Source organism: Mastigoproctus giganteus, chromosome 11, assembly GCF_048544385.1.
Source record: "Mastigoproctus giganteus isolate SK-2022 chromosome 11, ASM4854438v1, whole genome shotgun sequence".
In the NCBI taxonomy this organism is placed as follows: domain Eukaryota; kingdom Metazoa; phylum Arthropoda; class Arachnida; order Uropygi; family Thelyphonidae; genus Mastigoproctus; species Mastigoproctus giganteus.
In genome coordinates, this window is record NC_143585.1 from 143,405,996 (window position 1) to 143,432,952 (window position 26,957).

The following is a 26,957-nucleotide window of genomic DNA, read 5'->3' on the forward strand; positions in this document are numbered from 1 at the left end:
GCTGCACACTGCTGCTTCTTCCCACCTGGCTACGGAGGCACCTATGACTTTGGTAAATTTGATGTTCAGATATTATAGGAAGTCTGAACTTAGCATTTAACCATCTGTGGGAGATACTGAGATGAAAGACCAGATAAGCAAGGTACAGAGGAAGTGAGTACAGACAGCAAAGTATTTCCATATGGTGTTCAGATTATGAATAAGGCCAGATTAAATCAAAAAGCTGTGAGAATGACAGAGCAAACCTTTGAAATCCTGGTAACATTAGTTTCCATGTGCTTCTGAATTAGCACTGTCGCTAGAGCCACCTGTCGTACTGTTAGATTACTTGTATCTATTTTATGTTGTCGGATGTTGCATTTGAATCATTTGCAGACGTAATGGTGAACATGAAATGTTCAATATTAGGTGAGCATTAACATAATGATTGACTCTGATTGTCTTTTCTTTTATTCGAGATGGTTTCCAATTCAATAACAGCAGGCCTATGCAATTCAGAAAGGATAGTGGCCAGAAGGTTGGCAGTCACTTCCAAATAAAAGCACAGTCAGTAATGGGCGCCTCCGTAGCCAGGTGGGAAGGAGCAGCAGTGCGTAGCACACGCTTCTTGGTTAGACCGGGGTTCGAGCCCGTCACCACCAAATACGGACGATGCGGAAAGGTCAGGGAAAGACCACCGCACAACCCGGAGCAATATGGCCTTAGTTGCTAATGCTCCTAAAAACCAAATAACAAACAAACAAACAGTCAGTAATTGGAATAAATACACAACTGCCCTCTTGAGAAGCATACAGCTCAACAGGGAGGTGTTGATGCAGTGGTCAAGAGAGAAGGGAGTAAGTATCAGTTAAGTAAAGATTGGTTAAGAGAGTTTCTACTGTACAAATAAAACCTGTCTGCATGGGTAACATGGTGATTATAATCATCTTCCCCCACACTGAATGAAAAAGGCTGATGCTCAAATCCTATAAGCGACAAGGAACTCTCATGGGTTTTTTTTTTTTTTTTTTTCCTCCCTGGTTGAGTTATTTGGTTTCAGGTGTGAATATGCTATTCACACTTAAAACCCAAATAGAACTGATATTTGGGTGACATTCAAGTCAAGTGGACCCAATTTCGGCGAAGTCTGGATGGTCTGTGACAGCCAAATCCTCTGCTTGCACCTTTACGATGGTGGGACTATTAGTAATCCTGGGTATAACCTCCATGCACAAGCACTGCAGGTGACCACCCAGGTGTGAACCAATGCAAGCAGGGGTCGAGGTGTGGCGCCCACACCACATGGAGGAATGCCACCCCTCTGTGTTACCAGGCAATACTAGGTGGTAGATGAATCTCATCAACCGGTGCAATACCACCACTGCTTATTGGAGGCTTGAAGTGGTGGAACCCATGTTTAGTCTCCAGAGCTAAGTTCCAGTCAACCCTTCCCAATCTCTTCCATCATGCAGTATGACTGATGACTTTTGAGATTATGATGAACATCATGGCGAGATCCAATCTTCCTTACATTTCTAGGGTACAGCTCTAAAATGGTATTCTCAGGCCGGCCGCTAGTTAGTACACCTGACCGAACCTATTGGTAACTGTTTAGGAGGCTTCCGGATCAGCTAGTGTATAATCTTGCTACTTCTATTCTGCCAGATAGTGAATGGAGGGAGTCTGAGTAGTGTGTATGCGGGAGGCATTGTCAAGGCCATGTAATGTCAAGGATCTGGGTATATTCTTACTATGTGTACGCCATATCCAAAAATTTCATTACTTCATACAGCATGTCCCCCTCCCACTTTTTCTTACTATTGAATACACTATGAATTGTCAAACTAATAGAGCAAGCTTATCTGCGAAAAGATCTAAACCTCTCAAACACTTCCTAGTTCGTTTCATAAATATACGTGGTCTCAATTCTGATCTCAACAATGTCCATTTCCACTTGCAGTCTGCTAAACCCCATGTACTTTTTCTGAAAAAATCTCAGTTATCAGTTGATTCAACTACTATTCATCTCAGTTGCCCAAATAATTTGCTGTATGATTCCTTCCACCTCAAAGGTGGTAATTGTGCATATGTCTGTTCCGATATTCCCTGTCAGAGACTTGGTAATTTGGAATCTCCTCTCTTCAATCTTCTCTGGCTTAAAATCTCTCTACCTCATTGTGTCAAATTCATCTGTTGTTTCTACTGTTCTCCCAACTCCACTAATCACTTGGAGCTCTTTGACTTCCTCTCTTTGCAACTTGACTTTCTTCAGTCCAACTTTCCTCACAGTGAGGTAATTTTCCTTGGTTATTTTAATGTCCACAACTCCAGCTGGCTTCCGTTTTCTAGTCACACTGACCCAGCTGGTCGAGATACTGAGGCTTGTGAATTACTAATGACCTTACACAGATTGTTCATTTACCTACAAGAATACTGGACAATCCTAACCATACAGCCAACACACTTGATCTTTTTCTCACAAATGACCCTTCTAAGTACACTGTCGAAGTGAGTGGTCCTTTAGGCACCTCAGATCACAACTTGGTCATTGACTCTTCTCCAATGGAGCTTTTATCTCATGGCTATTCCCAACCTCGTGTTGTTTGTCATTACAAGAATGCAAAATGGAATGACCTGCAAGATTTATTTTCTTCTTTTCCTTGGTTGGATTACTGTTTCAAAACTTCTGATGTCAATGTTTGCTCACACCGTATCAGTGAAATTATTCTTGTAGGAATGCAATCCTTTATTCCACACTCCACTTTAAAATCTTGTCCTTTATCTAAACCTTGGTTTTCCAATAAATGTGCTATATGTGTGTGTGTGTGTAAATGTGCCAAGAGAAGAACGTTGCATATCGTAATTGGCTTGTTTCCAATTCTTCAGTTTCATTTTCTGCCTACACCAAAGCTTGCAACAATTGTAAAGCAGTTATTAATCAGTCCAAACTAGATTTTGAACAGGCTAAGAGTAGAAAACTTGCTTCTTGCCCTAATGGGAGCCGAGCATTCTGGTCTCTTGCCAAAGCTATTGGCTGCAACTTTTGCCCATCTCTGCTCCCACCTCTATCAAAACCAGGTGGTTCTGTTGTCTCTTCGGCCAAGGATAAAGCTGACCTGCTGGCATCCCATTTTTCTTCCAACTCACATATTAATGATCTTAGTAAAACACCTCCCACCATTCCTAGCATGCTCCATTTAATGCCTCCTGTGGTCTTCTGTCAAAAGGATGTCAGAAGGATTCTGGCAAATCTTGATGCTATTTCTCCACTTGTTCTCAAAACTTGTGCTCCTGAACTTACTCCTGTTATTTGTCCCCTTTTTTCACTTTCTTATTCCAAAGGTCTTCTGCTTGGAAATTTGCTCATATCCAGCCAGTTCCTAAAAAGGGTGACAAATCCCTCCCATCCAATTATCGTCCCATTGCAATTACTTCTACTCTTTCTAAAGTAATAGAGAAATCAATTAACCGCCAACTCTTAAACTACCTAGAAACCTTCCTTCTGATCAACAATTGCCAGTATTAATTCCATCAGTGTCGGTCCACTGGTTGATATTCTCGCTTATGTTACCCATTTATGGACAAATTCAATGGAAAAGTTTGGTGAATCACAAGCAGTTGCTCTTGACATCTCAAAGGCTTTCGATCGTGTTTGGCATAAAGGTCTTCTAAACACGCTTCCATCTTATAGTTTGCCAACTGTGTTTTGTAATTGGTTATCCAGTTTTCTCTCTGATTGCTAACTGGCTCTCTGTCTTCTAACTTCTCCACTAATGCTGGTGTCCCCCAAGGTTCAGTTCTTTTCCTCTTGTATGTTAATGACCTTCCATTGATGGGAAATCCTATCCATAGTTTTGCTGATGATAGCACATTGCATTCCACTTTTCATTTTGAAAAACCTTGCCCTGCTCAATCAGCTTCGATTTTTCGAATATCTGCTACCAATTTCTTAAATGCTGATCTTCAGGTAATTCTCCAGTGGGGCAAAGACAACTTAGTTGATTTCAATCCTTCTAAAACTCAGACTTTTCTTATACCTTGCAAAAAGGATTCTTCTGCTCCTCTTTGGTGACACTCCGATTTCTAGGCAGGTTGATATATCTCTTTTGGGGATTACCCTGACTTCTAATATCTCTTGGCACAAGCACATTAGAAATATTGCTTCCTCTGTATCTAAAAAACTTGGTTTTCTCTTTCGCTCTCGGCGCTACTTTTCTTCCAAACAGCCGTTCACTCTGTACAAATCACAAATCCAACCTACCATGGAATAATGTTCCCACATCTGGGGTGGTGCCTCCAAAACCTCTCTCAGGCTTCTAGATTCCATTCAGAAGAGGGCAATTGGGTTAATTAATGACTCCTCTCTAACAGAGTCTCTTCACTCGCTGTCTCATAGACGTACTGTTTCTACTGCATGCCTTTTCTACAGATACTTCCATGGACACTGTTCTCCTGAATTGGCTTCTGTTATTTCCGTGCTCTCTTTCAAAACAGTCCGAACACGTGCCACCACCAGCCAACATTCATTTACTGTCACGTACACACATGGGGCAAATAAGATAGCTCTTGGGTGTTCCTCATATGACATATTTCTTTTATTAGTAGAAATGCAGGACAAAAGTCGAAGAAACTGGTGTTTCAATTCCTTAATTTGTGTAATTTTATCTGTTGGAAATTTAAGAGTTAAAAAGTTATTTGTGCTTACTTATTGGTTTATAGTTAGATGTAAGTTATAATTGGAAATGGCCTTTGTGTAGGTTTTATTTAGAAAAAAAAAAAAAAAAAAAACCTGACATGGGAGATAAAATATTTTTGATTATCTGCATCTTTGATCTGGTACTTTGTTTCCCCACCATCAGACAAGATAATCAGAGATTTATTTATTGTTAAATTTACCTCTATAAAGGTACTATCTCCTTTATATTATTGATGTATTAAATAGAATTCTATTAAATAGAATCATTTAATATATCAGTGATATATTAAAAAGGCTTCATATAATGTTACAATGACTCCATTCATCATGTAATGTTTATAATATTATTTTCTACTTTGAAAATTTTCTTATATAATTAACAGCACCATTACAATTTATTGTTTGCATTGATAGATCAATTCATGGTATTCTTTGAAGATGAAACCTACTTATGGATTTTATTTCCTAACCTGCTCGAGTTGAAAATATTGACATTGATGTTGCATGTCTCAGGCCTCAAAGACTGTAATGCGGAGTTATGTTTGCTTTTGGCGAATTCATATTTGGTAAGAGAAGGTTATTTTATAATCTAGGAAATGCATTCTTTTAAAAGCTGTTTTATTTGCTGTATTTGTATGTTGTGTCTGCCAGGGGCAAAGGATGACGTTGTAGAGTAGATATCATCTTCTAAGGGCACAAAGGGTGATATTGTTGTACATGTTGGCACTAATGATATTAAGAGTAGAAGACCGGTGGAATTACTTAACAAGTACAGGTCAATGTTGAAAAAAAGCCGTGAGTTAGTGTTGAATTTGAAAGCGTCTGCAATTCTGCCCAGACATGATAGGAGGGAGTATACAATGAGAGCCTTGTCAATCAGTTGCATGTTAACAGGAGAGACTGCTTCTACAGGAATGGGATACACTTAAATAGAAAGGGTGCAGGAATATTTGCTGATGCTATTGAGGCAGAGTTAGGTGGGTTGGAAAACTGTAGCATGGGGGGGGATACACGGACTAATTGATTAACAGTAGCCGCTGGCAGAGGTGAAAGTGATTCTTGCACTGCTTCTATTAAAATGCAATTGAGCAGCAGCCTGAAAAGCAAAGCAATGGGGATTTTCAGGACTGCTGGGAGTCGTAGTGGAACAAGTAAATACATGGGCTGTGTTAGGGTAACTAAGGGTAGAAACAGGTGCATGTATACTTGTGTGTACACCAATGCTAGGAGTATAGTTAATACATTCGATGAGCTTGCAGTGCTAGTCAAGACATCAAAGGCAGATATTGTTGGGATATCAAAAACGTGGTGTCACACAGACATAAGCAGTGCAGAATTGGAATTTGGGGAGTACAATGTGTACAGAAAGGATAGACAGGACAGAAAGGGAGGAGGGGGTTATGCTGTTAGTTAAGAAACACACAAAATCTAAGGAAGTGCATCCAATTGATGTTGGTGGACAATGCAATGTTAAGTCTGTTTGGTGTGACATAAGTACTGGGAAAGGAAAAATGAGAGTAAGTGTGTGTTATAGGCCTAATGAATCTGATAAGTATAATGAGCAATTGTGCAGAGAAATAGAGCGGGACAGTAAATCAGAGTGTCTTTTAATAGAGAATTTTAATTTCCCAGATATTGACTTGAATTTGTGGGTTGGTCACTCACACGCTAGAAAGGCCTTTGTGGATTTATTGGATGATTGTTTTCTGCTGAATCATATTCGGGAAGCAACTAGAGGGAGTAATACTCTCAATCTGATTATCCATAGTGATTCTTTATGCATTAAGAATCTGCAAATAAAGGAACCACTAGGTGACAGTGATCACAGTGTGCTGAAGTGGGGTTTACTCAAAGAGGTTACAACCATCAGGGGTAAAGGAAATGGTTTTTGCTTTCGTACGGTGGTCTCAGACAGTATTTCAATTCTATATGGTGGGAACAACTGATGATGTTACCAACAGCAAATTCAAAATGGGAAGCATTCAAAGAAATAATCTTGATAGCTACTAGGCTTTCATACCAACTAAGAAATATTGTAGTAGTAGTAGTGGTGGCACGTGATGCAAGAAAGCAAGTGTATGAGCTTATGCAGCATCAGCCAAAAAAAAAAAAAAAATCACACCATTCCCTCCAAATGCCTGTCCAATTCCTCCTTAAATTTATTTAACCTATCAACTTCCACAACGACAGATGGAAGTTTGTTCCAGCAATTAACCACCCGCTGGTTAAAGGCAAATTTCCGCACATCTATTCTACATCTGTCTTTTCTTAATTTGAATTTATGCTCCCTTAGGTTCGTAATCTGAACAAGTGGAAGGATCCCATCAGAATTCAGCGTGCTCAACCCATTCAAGGCCTTATACACTTCAATCAGATGACCGTGCAGGTGCCTAGTCTCCAGCCACTGAAATTTGCAATTGTTCAAGATTTAGGCCTAAATGGATGTCAGGTGAACTAATTAGATATGTGGCAGAAAAGAAAAATGCATGGGATACATATAAATTAACAGGTGAGACAGGAGCCTGTGATAGATATAAGCTGGTCTGTGACCAAGTCACAACGGAGGTTAGGCAGGCAAAGGCAGATTATGAGAAATCTTTGGCAAAGGATGCAAAGAAAAACAGCAAAGAGTTCTTTACTTACGTAAATTCTAGAAGGAAGGGGATGAATCAGATTGGTCCACTTGATACTGATGGTTCAACTGTTGATGATCCTGCTCAGGTAGCTAACAAACTAAATGAATATTTTGCATCTACATTCACACCTGAGGAGTTATTCAGGGAGGGGAATGCCAGAGGTGTATTAAACTCAGACAATAAACAATCTTGTAATAACTGAGAATAAAGTGGAGGAGAAATTGTTGAAGATAAACATAAGAAAGGCACCTGGTGAATCTATCCAGTTATATTAAAGGAGGCAGCAAAGGAAGTAAGCAAACCCTTAGCCATGATTATGACAGTTTCCTTGGACTCAGGGGAGGTACCCATGGACTGGAAATGTGTAAATGTGACCCCAACCCACAAAGGAGAATCAAAGGGAGACACTGGTAATTACAGACCTGTCGGTTTAACTTCTGTTCCAGGGAAATTAATGTTAAAGAAGCATTGTAGGATCATCTAGACAAAACTTCAGTTATAGCTTGAACATAACATGGGTTTGTTAAGGGGCAGTCTTGTCTAACCAATTTGATTGAATACTATGATTTAGTCACAAAGGAACTGGATGCAAAGAATAATTTTGATATCATATATTTGGATCTCAGAAAGGCTTTTGATACTGTTGCACATGGAAAACTGCTGCACAAATTGGAGCAGTGTGGCACTGCAGGTAAATTGCTGCAATGGATAAAGGGATGGTTGAGGGGGAGAATACAGAGAGTGGTAATCAATGGACACTGCTCTTCGTGGACTAATGTTATTAGTGGAGTCCCCCATGGTTCAGTGTTGGGTCCATTGTTGTTTTCTGTATTCATTAATGATATTGATGATGGTATTTCAAGTTTAGTGTCCAAGTTTGTAGACGATATGAAGGTCGGCAGGGCTGTTAATGACACTAATGACAGTACACTGCTGCAACAGGATCTAGAAAAGTTGAGTAGATGGGCTAAGAGGTGGCAACTGAAGTTTAACGTTGACAAATGTAAAGTGCTGTATATGGGAAGCAGTAACCTCAGAGTAACGTATCAACTGTGGGGTACTACGCTGACAGAGGTGGAGAGTGAAATTGTGCAGGCAGATATGAAGTTTTCTGAGCAGCGCAGATGGTCTGCAAGAGTAGCTCATAGTGTCTTATCAATGATATACAGGAATTTTTCTAGCAGGGATAAGGAGGCAATTATCCCCTTGTATAAGGCAATGGTCAGGCCACACCTTGATTACCGTATACAGGTCTGGAGGCCTCATTTTAAGAAGGATGTAGAGCTGTTGGAATGAGTACAGAGAAGGGCAAAAAGATTAGTGAATTGAACAAAGGGTTGCTTTTACGAAGAAAGGTTTAAGTCTTGCAAATTACAGTGTCTGGAAATTAGCCATGTGCAAGGTGATCTGATTGGGCTGTATAAAGACATAAATGGTTTGAGCATGTTCAATGCTGATGGGATTTTTTCTTTTGCTTAGAAAAATCGCCTGAGAAAGCATAAATTCAAATTGAGGAAAGACAGTTGTAGGATAGATGTGCAGAATGTTGCCGTTAGCCAGTGGTTGGTTGATTGCTGGAACAAACTTCCACCTGTCGTTGTAGAAGTTGATAGCTTAAACAGATTCAAGGCAGAACTAGACAAACATTTGGAGGAGTGGGTGGATGAGTGAAATGAGAAGGGGTGTGTGTTTTTTTTTTTCTGGCTGATGCTTTATAAACTTGCTTTCTTGCATCATGTGCCCTTGCTAATGTTTACTATTCTAAAATATGTGTATTGATTTATTTGTTGATGTTGATATTAAGTTTAATGACACAAGGGCCACAAGGTCAAATTATGTCAGTTCATAGTTTGTTTCTTATATCCATATATCTTTAAACAATTGAATTATGTACTTGTGTATATGCCAGCATGATTTAAGTATGTTAAGAATTCTATGTTTTCGTGATTACCAAGAACATGTGATAATATCTCAGATTCATTCAATTTGCTGAATGACAGAAAGGTGCAAGAACCAATGGATAAGTAAAAAGGACAGTCTGTAAGTTGGATGTGCACTGTGGTGGGTCTTCTCCCAATAATAAAAATAGGTATGTAATATGAGTATGCCCAATTCTCAATCTTGCCAGTACTACTTCTTCATGCCTGTTTCATATGAATCCGGAGAGCCACTACTCGGGATCTTGTTTTATCTGGTAAAGTTTTTTGTTGGTATTACTTTTCCAGATCTGTGACCAGTTTTCATAACAGGTCTTGCGAATTACAGGTTTACAGATTAGTTCTTACGAATTACAGATTAGTTCATCAGGTTTGTAATCCCTATAAGGAACTTGAAGGTGCTGTGATTAGTGGTAAGAGGTTGTTTTGTGGCAAGATCAGCAGTCTCATTTCTACTAATTCCTGAATGTTCCGGTACCCAACAAATGTTATTGATTGATTGGACTCTCTGAAGAAGAGTAACTGATAGTGAATAGTTTTCAGTGCAGGATAACATGAAGAGAAATTATCCCTTATGGCAAGGGCTGCACTGAAAGAGTCAGTATAGATTAGGACAAGTGAAATGGAACATTCAAATCTGGTCAAGTGCAGTTTTATAGCATACAGCTCAGCAGTGAAGAAGCTGCATGTGGCTGGTAATGAGGCTGTAACTGTAAATGAAGGGAAAACTACTGCCACACCTACCATGTTGTCAATTTTTGATCTGTCTGTGTATATTGCACAGGCATTGCAATTGAGATTAGAGTGAGCTGCATGCAACTCTCTGATATTGGAAGTAGCTAAAACATCCTTCCCCATTGGAGAAAGTTATCATGAGAGTCATGAAAATGTAACCAGAGTGAAAATGTTACTTAGATCAACGTTCCAAATGTTACTTAGATCAAACTGACCTGCGTCTGAGTGACACAGGTCAGTTTTCATGTTTCTTACTCTCATAAAAGGAATCCCACCGGGTATTATACAGATACTCCCAACTAGGATGGGATGGGAGACTTCGGATTTTAGCAGCATAGTGAGAAGTTGTAATGGTGGATCATGAGCTTCAATATAAAGGCTTTGGACTGGAGAAGTTTTGAAAGCTCCCTGGGCTGTCCTCAGAGCACTGTGCTGGATGATGTTTGGCCATTGTAAAGTGCTTATCGTAACAGAGTCTTATACCAGAGAACCATAATCTAGGTGTGAACTGATTACAGACTTGTAGAGGTATAGTAAGGTATATCGATCAGCTCCCCATGACATGGACTGATCAAAGTTTATTCAAATGCTTTAGACAAATAGTTCTTAAATAAGTGATGTGACTTGGAATTTTAACTGGCTTTCCAGTATCAATCCAAGAAATATAATGATTCTTTCAGTTCTATTAATGTAAAGGGTTGGTTGTACGGGAAGGAGCAATGCATGAAAAAGTTAATTTAAGCCCTTCTGCACCTGCTTTGATATTCTGAAAGGAGAATGCATGGGAGGCAGAAGCAGAGATTCTAGAAAACGATTCTGCTAGTTCATTAGCAACTTCTTCAGGAGCATAAATGTCTTTTCCTTTCCAATGAAGTGTCGAAGAGGGCAGCCAAACAAGTTTGCCATTTAGCGCCTGTATCCTTCTCCAGATAATCTGTGTGTGTCAGTGTCTTTTGTGAGTGTTGATGCTAAAGCAATCCACGAATCGTGTTTTGTTTTAAGTCTAATTTGTCTTGCTTTAGCTTTTTTTTTTTTTTAAGCAAAACAAATTAGAAAACTTGTCTTGCTTAAGCCTTTTATACTCAATTAAGTTTCTGATGTTAGGGCACTTGCAGAAGTTATTCTGAGCATAGTTTTTCTCCTGTTTGGCATTGAAGCACTCTGTATTCCCCCAGTAATTTCGGTGAGTGTGATGTGTCTTGGATTTTGGAGTAAAAGTATTAGCCTCAGTCTGAATCTGACTGGTTATGTAAGCAGTTACATCATCGATAGGTTTCTGTTGAACATAAATTCTATCTAAAAGCACTTTAGCAGAATAGCCATCCCAGTTCACCTTATTAAACATCCAGTTGGATTGTTGATCACCAGGTACCACTTTTTGAGGTACCACTCTTTGTATTGAGCAAATAATTGAGATGTGATCACTGTTAAAGGTGTTGGATAATGCCAACTATGTCATGATTGGAAAATGGAGTGAACAAACTGACAAGTCAACTGCAGAAGTAGATCTTGTATGTAGGAGATCCAGAGTTTAGTAAATTAGGATCATTATTATTCATAAATGGAAGACTGCTACACAAATTGGAGCAGTGTGGCATTGGAGGCAAATTGCTGCTATGGATAAAGGGGTGGTTGAGGGGGAGAAGACAGAGAGTGGTAATCAATGGACACTGCTCATCGTGGACTAATGTTATTAGTGGAGTCCCTCAGGGTTCAGTGTTGGGTCCATTATTGTTTTCTGTATTTATAAATGATATTGATGATGGTATATCAAGCTTAATGTCCAAGTTGAATACAAAGGTTGGCAGGGTTGTTAAGGACACTACTGACGCTATGCTGCTGCAACAGGATCTGGAAAGGTTGAGCAGATGGGCTGAGAGGTGGCAAATGAAGTTGAACATTGACAAATGTAAAGTACTATGTATGGGAAACGGCAACCCCAGAGCAACGTATCAACTCTGTGGTACTATACTGACAGTGGTAGAGAATGAAAAGGACCTGGGGGTAATTGTGCAGGCAGATATGAAGTTCTCTGAGCAGTGCAGATGGGTTGCAAGAGTAGCTCATGGTGTCTTGTCAGTGATATACAGGAATTTTTCTAACAGGGATAAGGAGGTGATTATTCCCTTGTATAAGGCAATGGTCAGTCCACACCTTGAGTACTGTATACAGGTCTGGCGGCCTCATTTCAAGAAGGATGTAGAGCTGCTGGAACGAGTACAGAGAAGGGCAACACGGTTAGTGAATGGAACAAAGGGGTGCTCTTACGAAGAAAGGCTTAAGTTTTGCAAATTACAGTGTCTGGAGACTAGGCACCAGCGAGGTGATCTGATTGAGGTGTATAAAGCCTTGAAGTTTGAGCATACTCAGTGCTGATGGGATTCTTTCTCTTGCTCAGAATAATCACCTGAGAGGGCATAAATTCAGATTGAGGAAAGACAAATGTAGGATAGATGTGTGGAAATTTGCCTTTAGCCAGCGGGTAGTTGGTTGGTGGAACAGACTTCCATCCCTTGTTGTGGAAGTTGATAGCCCAAATAAATTTAAGGCTCAGCTGGACAGGTATTTCGAATGAACGGAGGGGTGAAATGGGAGGTTTTTTTTTTTTTTTTTGGCTGATGCTGCATAATCTTGCTTTCTTGCATCATATGCCTCTACTAATTCTAATGCTAAATTCCTCAATCAATTTGCATCTTCTGTCCATTGTAACTTAGCCCCACAATTGATGGTGTCCATTAAATCACCAAAAAGACAAATTGGAGTTGGGAGTTGTGTAATCAGATTGTCAAGTTCTGAATGGGGAAGAGGTAGAGATAGTGTAAACAGAAACAAGGGTGACTGATATAAAAACTGCAGTATTGAGCAGCCACAGCTTCTAGATTAGTTATTAACTGAATCGGCCTGGATGACACATTAGAATTAACAAGAATGGCTACTCCTCCATGTGCAGGAGACTGAATTCCTGTCTCCTGTACATTGTATAATTTGAAAATTTTGGCAAAACTTGGGGTGACCTATGGGATTGAATTGAGCTAATAAAACCTTCAAGTAATCAGAATAGCTGCTTAGTCCTCAGTAGTTCAATTGAATAATGTTATGTATTATTTAGGTTTGGCAAAAGATGATTCATTTGATTGCTTTTTGTTTGCAGGGCATTTTTTCTGTTTTTTTTTTGGGAAGATGGGGCGTCCAGTTTCTATAGTGTCATTTATCTGAAGTTCTAGTATGGGTTCCTCATTATTGCCATGCTATTGGTTGGTGATTCGGTTTTCTTTCTGTCTTTAATAGTTTCCAGTTTTTTACTGTCATGTGAGACCATTAGAGTATCAGTTGGGATACTAGCTTTGCTGGTTTTAGTTTTACAAGTATCTTGTCTGGAGGCTGATAAGGTTGATTTAACCCAGTTCACCAGAGAGGTGCTTGGTGGTATTGACACATCTGTTTGAACTGCAGTTGAAAGATGGCTTTGGATGTGAGATTCATAGGATAGACACGGTCAACATAATTTATCTATATGCTTCAGGATATGTGACTTTATGTTCTATTTTGTATCTTTTGATTTTCTTGCCGGTTTTTCACATATCACAAAATTTAGAAAAAGCAGGGTGGCTTCCTTTGCAGTTGGGACATGGTAGTTGAGGCTGGGCAATCCACTTGGGACAAATGGCATCAACTCTGCACGCCTGCTGAGAGTGGCTATATTTCTGGCGTTTAAAATAATGAAGACAATTCAAGATGTATGGCTGAATTCGGCCGTTTAAATAGCCAGCTTTTACTGTGGATGGTAAGTTCGGAGTGCTGAAAGTTAAAATGATGGATTGAGTGGAATGAGATTTCCATATTTTTTGATTATTATTCGTTTCGTACCTATTACCTTTTGGTTACTGAGTTCCTGCAGTAGTTCCTCCTCAGGTACTGCAAGTAAGTCCCACTCTGTGATGGTGCCTTTAGATAAATTAAAAGTATTGTGCAGATTAACAGATACTGGTAGGCCACCAAATGTTGTTGACTTTAATAGCCACTCAGAATGTCTGGAGGTTGTGTTTTAACTTGGAGGTCTCCAGATTGTAGTCTTTTCACCATTTTTGGTGATCCTGCAATAGATTACAAATATTTTTGGATCGTAAATGGTGATAACTTGCCCATGGGCTGAGTTGACAAAGAGTGTATCACCAGAAAGTTAGGTAGGATATCCAATGAAAATGATGCAAGCCGTTGGTTTGCATCATTTTCATTGGATATTAATGTCCTTGAGCTTGATGGCTCTAAAGGAGAAAAATTATTTAAGTCCATCTTTGCTCCTTTTAGCCCTGAGAGAGAGTGAGTTTCTTCTCCTAGGTTACTGGCCCCGTCACATGGAGGCAAGAGTGGTGCCACCAGTGATCAAGTGGTTGGGAAAGTTAGTTTGGTTAGGATGGATTATATAGATATATATATATATATATATATATACAAGGAAAGAAAGGTGAATTTTCTTTCTGGATTCTTACTTGAAACCTTTTAAGTATAGAATCACTTGAAAAACTGGAAGAAAAGATACTGGAAAATAAATATAACTTATTTGCTGTGAAAGAGCACTCTATATATCGCCCAAAAGATCGCTTGGCACTTGGGGTCCATATAGGTTTAATATTTAGTGAATACTTTGTGGCAGTTTAGCATATGATACTTTTAGATATACAGTTACACAATGCTATCCACTTGTCAACATTAAAAGCTACACAATTTGTAAAATGCTTAAAACTCTAGTGGCTGATCCAAAAAAAACAGAACCTTCCCAATGGTTCAAGAAAATTCATCTTTGACTACTAAGTGTAGAATTGTTAACTGCTGAAGGGCTACAGTTCATTTTTCCTGTTTCTGTTGGTTGGCTACCACTCACCTTGATTCATAAAAAAAATTTTAGGTTATTAAATTTAAAATCAAAAATATAATTTCAAAGAAACTAATCCAAAGATATTGATACCCACGTCTTAAACCACTCCAGTTTGCATATCTTTCTTATCTGTTCCCTTCCCACAGACTTTTAGAGCCTTCTGGAAGCATATGAAAGGAGTACTTGATTAATAATCACTTACTATTTAGTGATTATTTTTATTGGTTTGGTCCAAAAAAAGGTTATTCCATAAAAACAGAGATTTTTAATTCATTCTGAGAATTTTATTGAAATAATTATTATATATAAATAATAATCAGAAACGAAACATTGTGTTTATCTCTCTCTCTTTCTCTCTATTAACAAATTTGAATACATACGAAAAGTAATGCAGTTGTGCTGTTAAACAAATGATATATATAACTATGACAAATAACAAGTGTTAGGTGAAATTTCATAATAAATGGAGCCTGTTACAAAATTTAAGTAAAAGAATAATAATAATAAATAAAATAACTGTAGTGTTACTTGATAGGCTAGTACATATTATTGCTGCATAAGTGGTGAATTAGATTAGTGTTATTATTGCATTTAAGTACATTTGTTTAGTGTAGTATTCTCAATTATATATTGAATTTAAACGGAAATTACGTCCCAGCATATGAGTATTACTGGTACAGGACATGATATAGCTAGGAGGGGAATGTCATGTATGAGCTCAGTGCAGAGAGTGTGAAGAAATGAGATACCAATTTGATACCAAAATAGTTTGAAGAGTAAGGTGAATGCCCTCAAAGGTATTAAAATGGAGACCCTGTCAAGCTCTCAGCTATCTCATTGCCAGAGCTCACACTTGATCATCAGGCAGCACAGCAGCAACCCCCAGGGCAGAATGTGCTGGTCCCACAGGAGGAAGTAGCTGTTGTTAGTGACTCTGTTGTCAGGAAAACAGGAAATATATTGTGCAAAAAAAGGATAGGTGGAATAGGACCAGGATATGTTTGCGGGGGGGGGGACAAAAGTTGAAGATGTTGCAGAGCAGATATCTTTGAAGGACACAAAAGGTGATATTGTTGTATGTTGGCACTTATTAAGAGCAAGAAGCCTACTGACTTACTTAATAAGTACAGGGTAATATTAAGTTAAAGTCACAAGTTAAGGTTGAATTTGAAAGTGTCTGCAATTATGCCCTGGCATGATAAAGAGGGAGTATATGATGAGAGCCTTGTTCTCAGTCAGTTTGGCCTTGGAGAGATTGTGCAAGGCTCATGGGGTGGAATTTTTTTCCGTATGGTCTCTGCTTGTTAACAGGAGAGTCTGCTTCTACAGGGATGGGATACATGTAAAGGTGCAAGAATATTTGCTGATGCTATATTAAGTAGTACGAAGCAGTATTAGGTGGGTTGGAAAACTGATAGCTTGGGCGGGGGGGGATACATGGATTAACAGATTAACAATAGCTGCAGGCAGAGATGAAAGTGATTCTTGCACTGTTTTGTTGGTAGGTGTGCAGCAGCCTGGAAAGCAAGGGGCTGGGGATTTTAAGGCCTGCTGTGAATCATAATGAAACAGGTAAATACTTGGGCTGTGTTAGGTTTACTAAGAGTAAGAACAGGTGCATGTATATTTGCATGTACAACAATTCTACGAGCATAGTAAATCTGTCATTGTGGAAGCTGATAACTTAAATAGATTTAAGAGGAACTGGACAGTTTTGGAGGAAATGGATAGGTGAAATGGGAAGGTTTTTTATTTTGATTGATGCTATATAAGCTTGCTTTCTTGCATCATATGCCACTGCTAATGCTAATATCAACTGTCCAGTGCATCCATATGTCCCAAATCTATTAAGGTGCTTTGAGTACCAATAATATGCACACTTGCAAATTGCCTGTCGTGGAGCCGTTGCATATGCTCTATGTGCTGCAAAGGAACATGAAACTACATCGTGTTCTGCCACAAAACCCATCTGCATTAACTGCCAAGGAGAACTTCCTTCCACCTCCGGCATGCTTGCATACCCACAAGCATGCCGGAGGTGGAAGGAAGAAAGAAATACAAACTCAAAGCAGAGGTGAATATATCATATCAGGAGGCAAGAAAAGCAGTGAAACCGATGAATGCAAATACACAAACCTATGCTCAGAACGTACCAGGTAGATGTTCCATTGGATCTGAAAATGACTGAAATGACCAGACCACCAAAAGAATCATTCACTCTACCTGCTAAGTTCAATAAAACCTGCACAAGAAGGATCAATCAACCATCTCCTATATTGTACCTCCATTGCTCCATCATCAGCAAAAGAAATCCCCAGAGAAAAGATTAAGAGAGTAAGAAACCTGATGCACTAGTTCTCAAGAAAAAATGGATATCGAGGAGGTACCTGAGGAAACAGTCGTGGAACCTTTGAGGCAGAGGAAATAGACACAGGATGGCATCCATACTTCTACAAATCCAAGACTAAGAAAAGTAAGCCCTCAGCACTTCGGAAGCCGCCTGATGGACCCACCAAGTCAAAATAATGGCTAAATTCCTACAGTGGAATTGTTGTGGATTCCAGCAAAATACTGGCCAAATCAAGGCCCTCCTGCATAAGCATGAGCTAGTCTGCTTTTGCTTCCAGGAGACTTATTTAAAAGCTAAAGAAAATCCATCAAGTAATGATGGGTTTTTTGAATGGAGTCTGGTTTCCCACCATCCTTGCAGGCAACCAGACTCCATTCAAACCTGTGCTGCTTTCCACTAAATTAGGAGTGGTTGAGCAGATGGGCTGAGAGGTGGCAAATGAAGTTTAACATTGACAAATGTAAAGTACTAGGAAACAGCAACCCCAGAGCAACGTATCAACTCTGTGGTACTACACTGACAGTGGTAGAGAATGAAAAGGACATGGGGGTAATTGTGCAGGCAGATATGAAGTTCTCTGAGTAGTGCAGATGGGCTGCAAGAGTAGCTCATGGTGTCTTGTCAGTGATATACAGGAATTTTTCTAGCAGGGATAAGGAGGTGATTATTCCCTTGTATAAGGCAATGGTCAGGCCACACCTTGAGTACTGTATACAGGTCTGGAGGCCTCATTTCAAGAAGAATGTAGAGCTGCTGGAACAAGTACAGAGACGGGCAACAAGATTAGTGAATGGAACAAAGGGTTGCTCTTACAAAGAAAGGCTAAGTTTTGCAAATTACAGTGTCTGGAGACTAGGCACTGGCGAGATGATCTGATAGAGGTGTATAAAGCCTTGAATGATTTGAGCATGCTCAATGCTGATGGGATTCTTCCTCTTGCTCAGAATAATCACTTGAGAGGGCATAAATTCAGATTGAGGAAAGACAGATGTAGGATAGATGTGTGGAAATTTGCCTTTAGCCAGCGGGTAGTTGGTTGGCAGAACAGACTTCCATCCCTTGTGGAAGTTGATAGCCTAAATAAATTTAAGGCTCAGCTGGACAGGTATTTCGAACGAACGGAGAGGTGAAATGGAAGTTTTTTTTTTTTTTTTGGCTGATGCTGCATAAGCTTGCTTTCTGGTATCATATGCCTCTACTAATGCTAATGCTAATTTGCTTTATAGTTGGGTTTTTAATAACAATCTGTTCCATTTTCTTGCCACCTGGCACGTAAACATCTGCACATCTCCCAGACACACCTTGATGATCTCATAGTGCAGGTGCCATCCCCTGTCCTGTTTCTTGGCAAGTTCAAGGGACATAACATCCTATGGGGTAGTGCCGACATTAATGGAAGAATATAGGCTCACTGACAATAACCAGTGACTTTTCCCTTCTAAATGTGGGAACTGATACCTTCTTCCCCATACCTACCTACCTACCTGTACATTTTCTGCCATTGATCTTTTTATCTGCTCCCCTTCTCTACTCTCTTCACTCACTTGAGAAATGGAGGAGAACCTATATGGAAGTAATCACTTCCCTGTGATATCCTTCTTACACAGTGCCATCCTTTTAGGTTACCATGGTGGAAGATTGATCAGGCTGACTGGAATGACTTTAAATATTTGGCAGGCTTTGACATTACTGCAGTCAGTCAGGAGCTTATCAATGATGCAGTCATGTATATCAAAGAAAATATCATCTAAACAGCTGCAAATGCCATTCTGAAAACATCTACCCAGTTTACATATTTTCCCAAACCATAGTGAAATTCAAAATGCATAGCAGCAAAAAAAGTCTCAAAACAAAGCTTGGGTGATATCGACGATATCCTATCACAGCCAATCTAATAGCTTTTAAACATGCACGAATCAAAGCACGCTACATTTGCCATCAGAGTCAAAAGGAATCATGGATCCATTTTACGTCATATATTACTCAGTTCACCAGCACTGAGGTGGTCTGCAATAAAATCTGGAAAGTGAAGGGAAAATATACAGCTCACCCTTCATTGATCCTGGAATATAGTGTATGCACTATTGCAGAGCCAACTGCAATAGCTAATGCTCTGGGAAAAACATTTTCAAACATCTCTGTGATATCTTTCTGTTCCCCAGAGCTCCTGATCCTTAAACATAAAAATGAAAAGCAGGCACTTAATTTCACATCAAAGAGTCTTTATCTTTACAACGGACCATTCACTATACAGGAACTAAAAATAGCTCTCACCCTTTCTAAGGCAAGTGCTGTTGGACCAGATGGCATGTATTATGGCATGATTAAACATTCACCAAAATCTATGGATCACCTGCTCCATAGATATAACAGAATATTTATTGAAGAGCAGTTTCCAGATGCCTAGCGCATGGCAACTGTTTTTCCTTTGCGAAACTAGGAAAGGATCCTAAAATCCTTACTAATTATCGTACTATTGCTCTGATTAGTTGTCTGTGCAAACTCCTGGAGAGAATGGTTAACTTTTGTTTAATATGGTATTTAGAATCTAACGACCTTTCTAGCAACCAGTGCAGCTTCCAAAAGAACAAGTCCACTCTGGACCATCTTATTAGACTAGAAACATCCATCCAGTATACTCCTAAAACATGAACATCTTGTGTCTGTATTCTTTGATATGGAGAAAGCATATGGCAAAACTTAGAGATTTGGTCTTAGTGGGGGGGCACTCCCTGTTTTTATTAAAGACTTTTTAGCCAATTGGCCTTACCAAGTTCTTGTTGGATCCCCCCCCTCTCTCTCTCTCTCTCTCTCTCTCTCTCTCGTCCTTTTGGCAAAGAACAGGGAATACTACAAGGATAAGTATTGTGTCACGCTTTTTTGCCATTAAAGTGAATTTCACTACAGAACAACTTCCTCCAACTATAAAGAGCACTCTCTATGTTGATGACTTTAGCATATTTTCTCAATCATGCAACATGAGGGTTATTAAAAGACAACTGCAACAAGCCATTGATTGCGTTTATTCCTGGGCACTTGCTAATGGATTCAGGTTCTCGCCACAGAAAACTATTTGCGTACACTTTTGTCGTAAGCATAATCTTCATCCTGAACCTGAATTAAGGCTTGAACAAAATGCTATTAGCATTAGCAAGCACATGATGCAAGAAAGCAAGCTTATATAGCATCAGCCAAAAACACACACACACTAGTGTCAGACACAAAATTCTTGGGACTCGTATTTCATAAAAAGTGTTAACATTTCTGGAACATGTCCATCAACTCTGTACAAGTGCACAAGAGAACTGAATATTATTCATTCTCTCTCCTCTACATGTTGGAGTGTGGACCGATATACCTTACTACGCATCTACTGTGCACTTCTACGATCCAAAACTAGATTATGGGTCCTAGGTATATGCTTCAGCCAGAGACAGTGTACTTCAATGATTGGACCCTGTCCATCATCAGGCTATCTGGGAATACTTTTATTTTATTAAAATATTCATGAAACCAGCATTTCTTTTAATGACCTTTTCTGTATATATTATATAAATAATAAATAAAATTATTAAATAGTAAATAGCACTCTGTGACTCAAGCAGGCACCCAGTTTCAAAAGCAGAAGTAAATCAGATAGTCACAAGTTACTTTTGCTATTGATTTAACCTCTGCTGCCAGAGATGCATAATGCTAATATTCCATTTCTCTCTCTGCACATGCTGCCCAAATATAATTTACCCCGGGTCAAGTGTGCCATAACGGTACATAACTATGATGGTGTCTAACATTCATAACATCATATTTAGATGTATGAGATTGTAAAAATGGTTTCGTTGCATCTACGCCACTAAAATTAAAAAAAAAACTTGTCTATCTGTTCATGAATTTTATCACTAGCGCACCTTAATATCGATGTAAGGTTAATTGATTGTAATACGATATTTGAATTTTACGGGAAAATATCTCCGTTGGGTATAAATTTTGCTAGAAATTATTAAAACTGATCAAGATTTTAAAAATTAAAATAAAAAAAATAATACTTGACTTTTTTTTTTTTTTTTTTTTTTTATATATACATAATAGTTTATTATCCTGTGATGGTGAGGAAACCCTATGTCCAAAACAAAGCACCAAACTGTTACTTTTTACGGGTGATGTGTTCAAGCCTATTTTGGAATTCTGTTGTCAAGTTAGATATATACTAAGAATATTAACCTGACCACCTTCAGATAAAAAAATATAAAGGAATTAAGTGTTTTATTTCATTATAATTGTTAATTGCCTTTCACTTGAGCACCTTAATTTTTTAAAATTAAACTTTTGTTGTTTTCTAGTGACATTAATTGCAAAAACATTTCCAGCACTATAAATATTCTGTATAATTTTCTTTTAAAATTATATTTAGCCCAAATCCTGCAGTTCTAATGCCACTTTGTTCCAGCATGCAATAAAAATAATGAAATCTATATGGTATAGTACCGGCTATCATTCATCAATAGCTAAATTTATAGAAGCATTTGCCATTTCTGTGCAAGATAAATGTGTTGAGGAGTCATTTGTAAGTATTTTTTCTTAGCAATTTTATTTAATTCAAATAGGATTTTTGGCTGTTTTTTCCAAAAATGAACTTTTTTTTTTTTCTCCCCTGGTCATGATATTACATACAAAATGTAATGTTGTCAGGTGAAATTTTATTAAAATTTCATCAGATTTCATCAGAAAAATATGCCTGTAATACTTATATGTTAAATGAGAACATATCATTGTATTTAAAAAATATAGTTATATTAATAACTACATGTATGGTTTTCATATTTTTGTGGCCTCTACCTGAAATATAAAAGTGGTCCGATTTCCACCTCAAATATAAAAGTGATCCGTATCTAAAGAAAGGTTTGGAAACAGTATTCTAGTTAACCAGAAAAAGGCAGGGGCACCATATTATTTTTTTATTGGTTGTTCAAATGAATTACATGACTGATTGAATAAAGGGATAAAGTCAATACTATTTGCCATACCCATGATGTGGAGGGAGCCAAAAGACTACAGTGATAATTGTTACTTTTATAATGTGAATGTAACAGGATTTCCAGTAAGAATAAGCACAAAATTGTTTATTCAAACTTGGATTCTGTGATGAGACCAATCCCTCACGATGACAGTATTTATGCCAATTCTGGACTAAGTTCTTTAGGAGACAAAATAGAATGCGATGAAGGTGTGCAATTATTATTATTATTAGCCATATAGTGCAAGGAAGCCTGAGAGGCTTATGCTGCACCAGCCAAAAGAAATTCCAGAATTACCCTGAGAGAGAGAGAAAAAGAGAGAGAGCAAGAGTCAGAAGTAGAAAGGTTGTTGTTATTATTTGGTTTTTAGGAGCATTAGCAACTAAGGCCATATTGCTCCTGGGATATGCGGTGGTCATTCCCTGACCTTTCCGCATCCTCCATATTTGGTGGTCACAGGCTCAAACCCCGGTCTAATCAAGAAGCGTGTGCTACGCACTGCTGTTCCTGCCCACCTGACTATGGAGGCACCAAGCAGAAAGGAACCATCAAGAAAGAGAAGAATGATGATTGGTGGAGACCTGAGAACTTCAGCATAACCTGAGTGCACACCTGATAAAGAGACATTGGAGCTGAGTTGTGTGTGCTCAGAATGAGTTGAATAACCTCATTAGAGATCCAGCCTTCAAAGATAAAGCCAAACTTCTCGCCTCAAACCTAAAGCAGAAACACGTGGACTTTTTTTAGGGAATTGTCACAAGTGCACCTTGCAGCTGAATGGCACAAGCTTTTAAAAGCGTGTCCATGCTGGCAAAGTTCCTCCATATTACCGACCATACCCCATGAGTCATTATAAATCCCGCAAAAATAAATAAATAAAATACAGTAGAACCTTTTTGTTGAATAATATGAATAATATTTCTCCAAGTAGTAAACTGTATGAGAGCAGATGGAAAATATGTTGGCTGGACTCTTAAAAAAAAAAAAAAAAAAAAAAAAAAGCAGTACGATTGTCAGATTTATGCATTATGTTCTACTAATAATTTCCAATCACCAATTTCTTTATGCTTTACATATTTCCTAGACTGTCATTATATAATACTATGAACTTGCAACATATAAAATTATTCAGTTTGCAAGACTTCCAATTCACAATATAGTACTTAACCCAGTAGTGGTAGCAGGTTACCTGACAGATGACCCTTGAAAATAACATTCCATTGTTAACTGTTAATTAACTGTTAATCAATGATTGAAAATCTGAAATTTTTTGTACCTTCTTAAATGTAGTTAAACTTTTACTGCATTACTTTCTGGAGCGATTTTGTATGGTTTTCTACAGAAATTGTGCACAACAACATGTCAAGTCACCTGTCACAGCCTTTGCAATTATTTGGCTTTTTGCTTTCAGAGTGGTGTGGTATTGGACAAGAGCCAATCAATGTTATGTTTGTTTATACACTTCCCTACCATTAATATCCAGAAACCCCTCCACGGATCCCCATCTGTGGAGGGTTTCTGGATAAACAGGTCCCATGCATGCAGCATGTCACAGAACCTGCTATAAATATGCACACTGGGCTTTGAACAGAAAATTGCAAAAGTGGGCATGCAAGATAACACACATTCAACAGAATTAAGACTTCCAATGTGGAATGATAGTAGGATGCCACATAAGCAAGCGTTCTGTACAAGACATTGCAGTGACTCTGGAGATCCTTGGGTCAGTGGTTACTGACGTCATATGCAAATGGAAAGGAATGGGACTGAATCTGCCAAAAAATGGCCTGGTAAACCCCAAAAACTAACAGAGTGGGGCAAGAGAATTCTGCAAAGAATCGTGTGCCAAATCTTAATTTGCCATTGTCTCAAGTCACACAAACCCTCTGTGAGAGTACTGGGACTAATGTCAGCACAAGGACACTCCATGATATGGGTTACAATGGTCGTGCAGCTGTTCACAAGCCATTGATCACCTCAACAAATGTTAGATGCCAATTACCATGGTGTAAGGAGCGTGAATCCTGGACTGTAGAGCAGTGGCAAACTGTCCTATGGACAGACGAGTCGAGGTTCACACTCTGCCATTCTGATGGCCTTTCCTGGGTGTGGCAAATGCCAGGGGAACAGTTCCTTCCTGATTGTATCCTTCCAACAATGAAGTTTGGTGGAGGCAGTGTCATGGTATGGGACTGCTTTTCGTGGTTTGGCTTGGGCCCATTAGTCGTTATCGACAAAACCTTGAATGCTGTACAATACCAGGACAGCCTGGACAATTATGCACTTCCAACATTATGACAATACTTCGGGGAAGGTCCTGTATACAGGACCTTCCATGAACATGTTGTCTTGCTGATACATACCTGTATCAGCAAGACAACATGCCATGCCATGCCATACTGTTTGGGTCTTAATAGAGTGGTTTGAGGACATGGGTGTGGAAAAGTTGGATTGGCCACCCCAGAGTTCTGATCTGAACCCTATCGAGCATCTTTGGGTTGTATTGGATCGTCAGGTACGTGCACGTTGAGATCGCCCAAAGAACAAGGCAGAACTGATGGCTGCATTAAAGGCTGAATGGAGGAACATATCACCTGACGTTTATAGTCGAGAGTATGCTGCGAAGATTGAAGGCCATCATAAAAGCAAAAGGTTTCAGCACAAAATATTAAATGACACAATAAAAGCTCTTTTTTTTTTCTTTTTTGTCTAAAGGCAGGTGTTACAATATGAATGCTGTACAATAAGTTTTTTCTTCTCCCTCCAGTTCAATAAACATCCATCTTCTAGTTATTTCCAAAGGCAAGATAGGTGGTTTTTAAGTTTTTAATAATATTTATGTGCATAATAAAAAATATATCCACGTTTGATTCATGCACTTAACAGCCTTTTAAAATGGAAAAGACTAAGAGACTGATATTTTTCTATTTTATGTGTAAAACACTTTTTTGTAACCTTCCAAATTATTATTATTATTATATACAGGGTGACCCCTGCTTAACGCTGATAATTCGTTCCGGAAAAACAGAGTGCTAAGTGAATCTGCCCTAAGCGAGTGCCGCATTCCCATAAGATAACATATGTATTTGTCAGTTGCAGTCAGTGCTATAGGATATTTCCTAATCAATAATAAACAATAGTGAAAAGATGCACAAATATCGGTCAAAATATTTAATATTCAAATATTTGTACATATAAAATATTCTGCATTACATACATATATAATTTTGTGGTAACTACTTACGTATCAAAATTAAATTTAAAATTCCAATTAAAATCATGAATTTGATTGATCTAAATTGATTTTAATTTATTTAATTAAATCGATGAATTTAATCATGAAAAATGTGTCAATTTTGGATTGTACTTTAGCCCTCTTCCTGGTAAATTAAAAGGGGTTTTAATTTTAAACCCCCCCCTGCAGTGTTACCACCCAACAACAAAGTCAACCAATCCTTCCCCGCTTTGAAACCTGGCATGTTTTTTTCTTAAAGAACAATATGAAACTTCTTTTAGGCATTCATTTCCAAAAAAGTCCTTCATCTATGTTAAACACTTGTTGAGAAGTATAACACACAATACCCCTCTTCAATAATTTTAACAAGTTCTTTTTTGAGTTTCGGCTCCTTGATCATCACTTGCAGCTTCTCCCTGGATTTTAAATCTGTTCAACCAGCCCTTACTAGTTTTAAATGGTTCCACATTTTTTTTTTTTTTTTTTTTTAGGTGAGTTTTCTTCAGATCATCATATTGGCTAATCTCTCTATCTCTCTCTTTTTTTTATAATATTTGACTTAACTGAATTCTGTATTGGATATTATCTTCAATAAAATTAGTTAAAGTCTCTCCATTTCAATCCTAATAGCCGGCCTAGCCCTAGTGGCTTGCAGTGAAACAGCTGTCTTTCCCACTGCTAAAATTAATTCTTTATTTTTTATAATTGTTCTTACAGTTAAACTTGCCAGTCCTAAATTATGGCACACATCCGCTTGTCGTTAGCATTAGCATTAGCATTAGTAGAGGCATTTGATGCAAGAAAGCAAGCTTATGCAGCATCAGCCAAAAAAAAAAAAAAAAAAAAAAAAAGTAACATAAATAAATAAAAATAACCACTTCCACTTCACCCCTCTGTTCGTTCAAAATACCTGTCCAGCTGAGCCTTAAACTTATTTAGGCTATCAACTTCCACGACAAGGGATGGAAGTCTGTTCCACCCACCAACCACCCGCTGGCTAAAGGCAAATTTCCGCACATCTATCCTACATTTGTCTTTCCTCAATTTGAATTTATGCCCTCTCAGGTGATTTTTCTGAGCTAGAGGAAGAATCCCATCAGCATTGAGCATGCTCAAACCATTCAAGGCTTTGTACACCTCTATCAGATCACCCCGCTGGTGCCTAGTTTCCAGACACTGTAATTTGCAAAACTTAAGCCTTTCTTCGTAAGAGAACCCCTTTGTCCCATTCACCAATCTAGTTGCCCTTCTCTGTACTCGTTCCAGCAGCTCTACATCCTTCCTGAAATGAGGCCTCCAGGCCTGTATACAGTACTCTAGGTGTGGCCTGACCATTGCCTTATACAAGGGAATAATCACCTCCTTATCCCTGCTAGAAATATTCCTATATATCATTGACAATACACCATGAGCTACTCTTGCAGCTCGTCTGCACTGCTCAGAGAACTTCATATCTGCCTGCACCACCACCCCCAGGTCCCTTTCATTCTCTACCACTGTC

The 26,957-nt window shown here is 38.6% G+C and overlaps 1 protein-coding gene across 3 annotated transcripts in view; it reads left to right on the forward strand.

Moving 5' to 3' along the window:
* The window catches only part of LOC150078490 (uncharacterized), a 160,323-nt gene that overhangs the window by 76,845 nt on the left and 56,521 nt on the right, over positions 1-26,957 (forward strand). For all 3 annotated transcript variants that reach the window (XM_090385525.1, XM_090385527.1, XM_090385526.1), the window contains exons 5-6: positions 5,090-5,241; positions 21,618-21,770. In XM_090385525.1, coding sequence (XP_090241651.1) covers positions 5,090-5,241; positions 21,618-21,770 — 305 coding nt within the window. The remainder of the gene's footprint in view (positions 1-5,089; positions 5,242-21,617; positions 21,771-26,957) is intronic.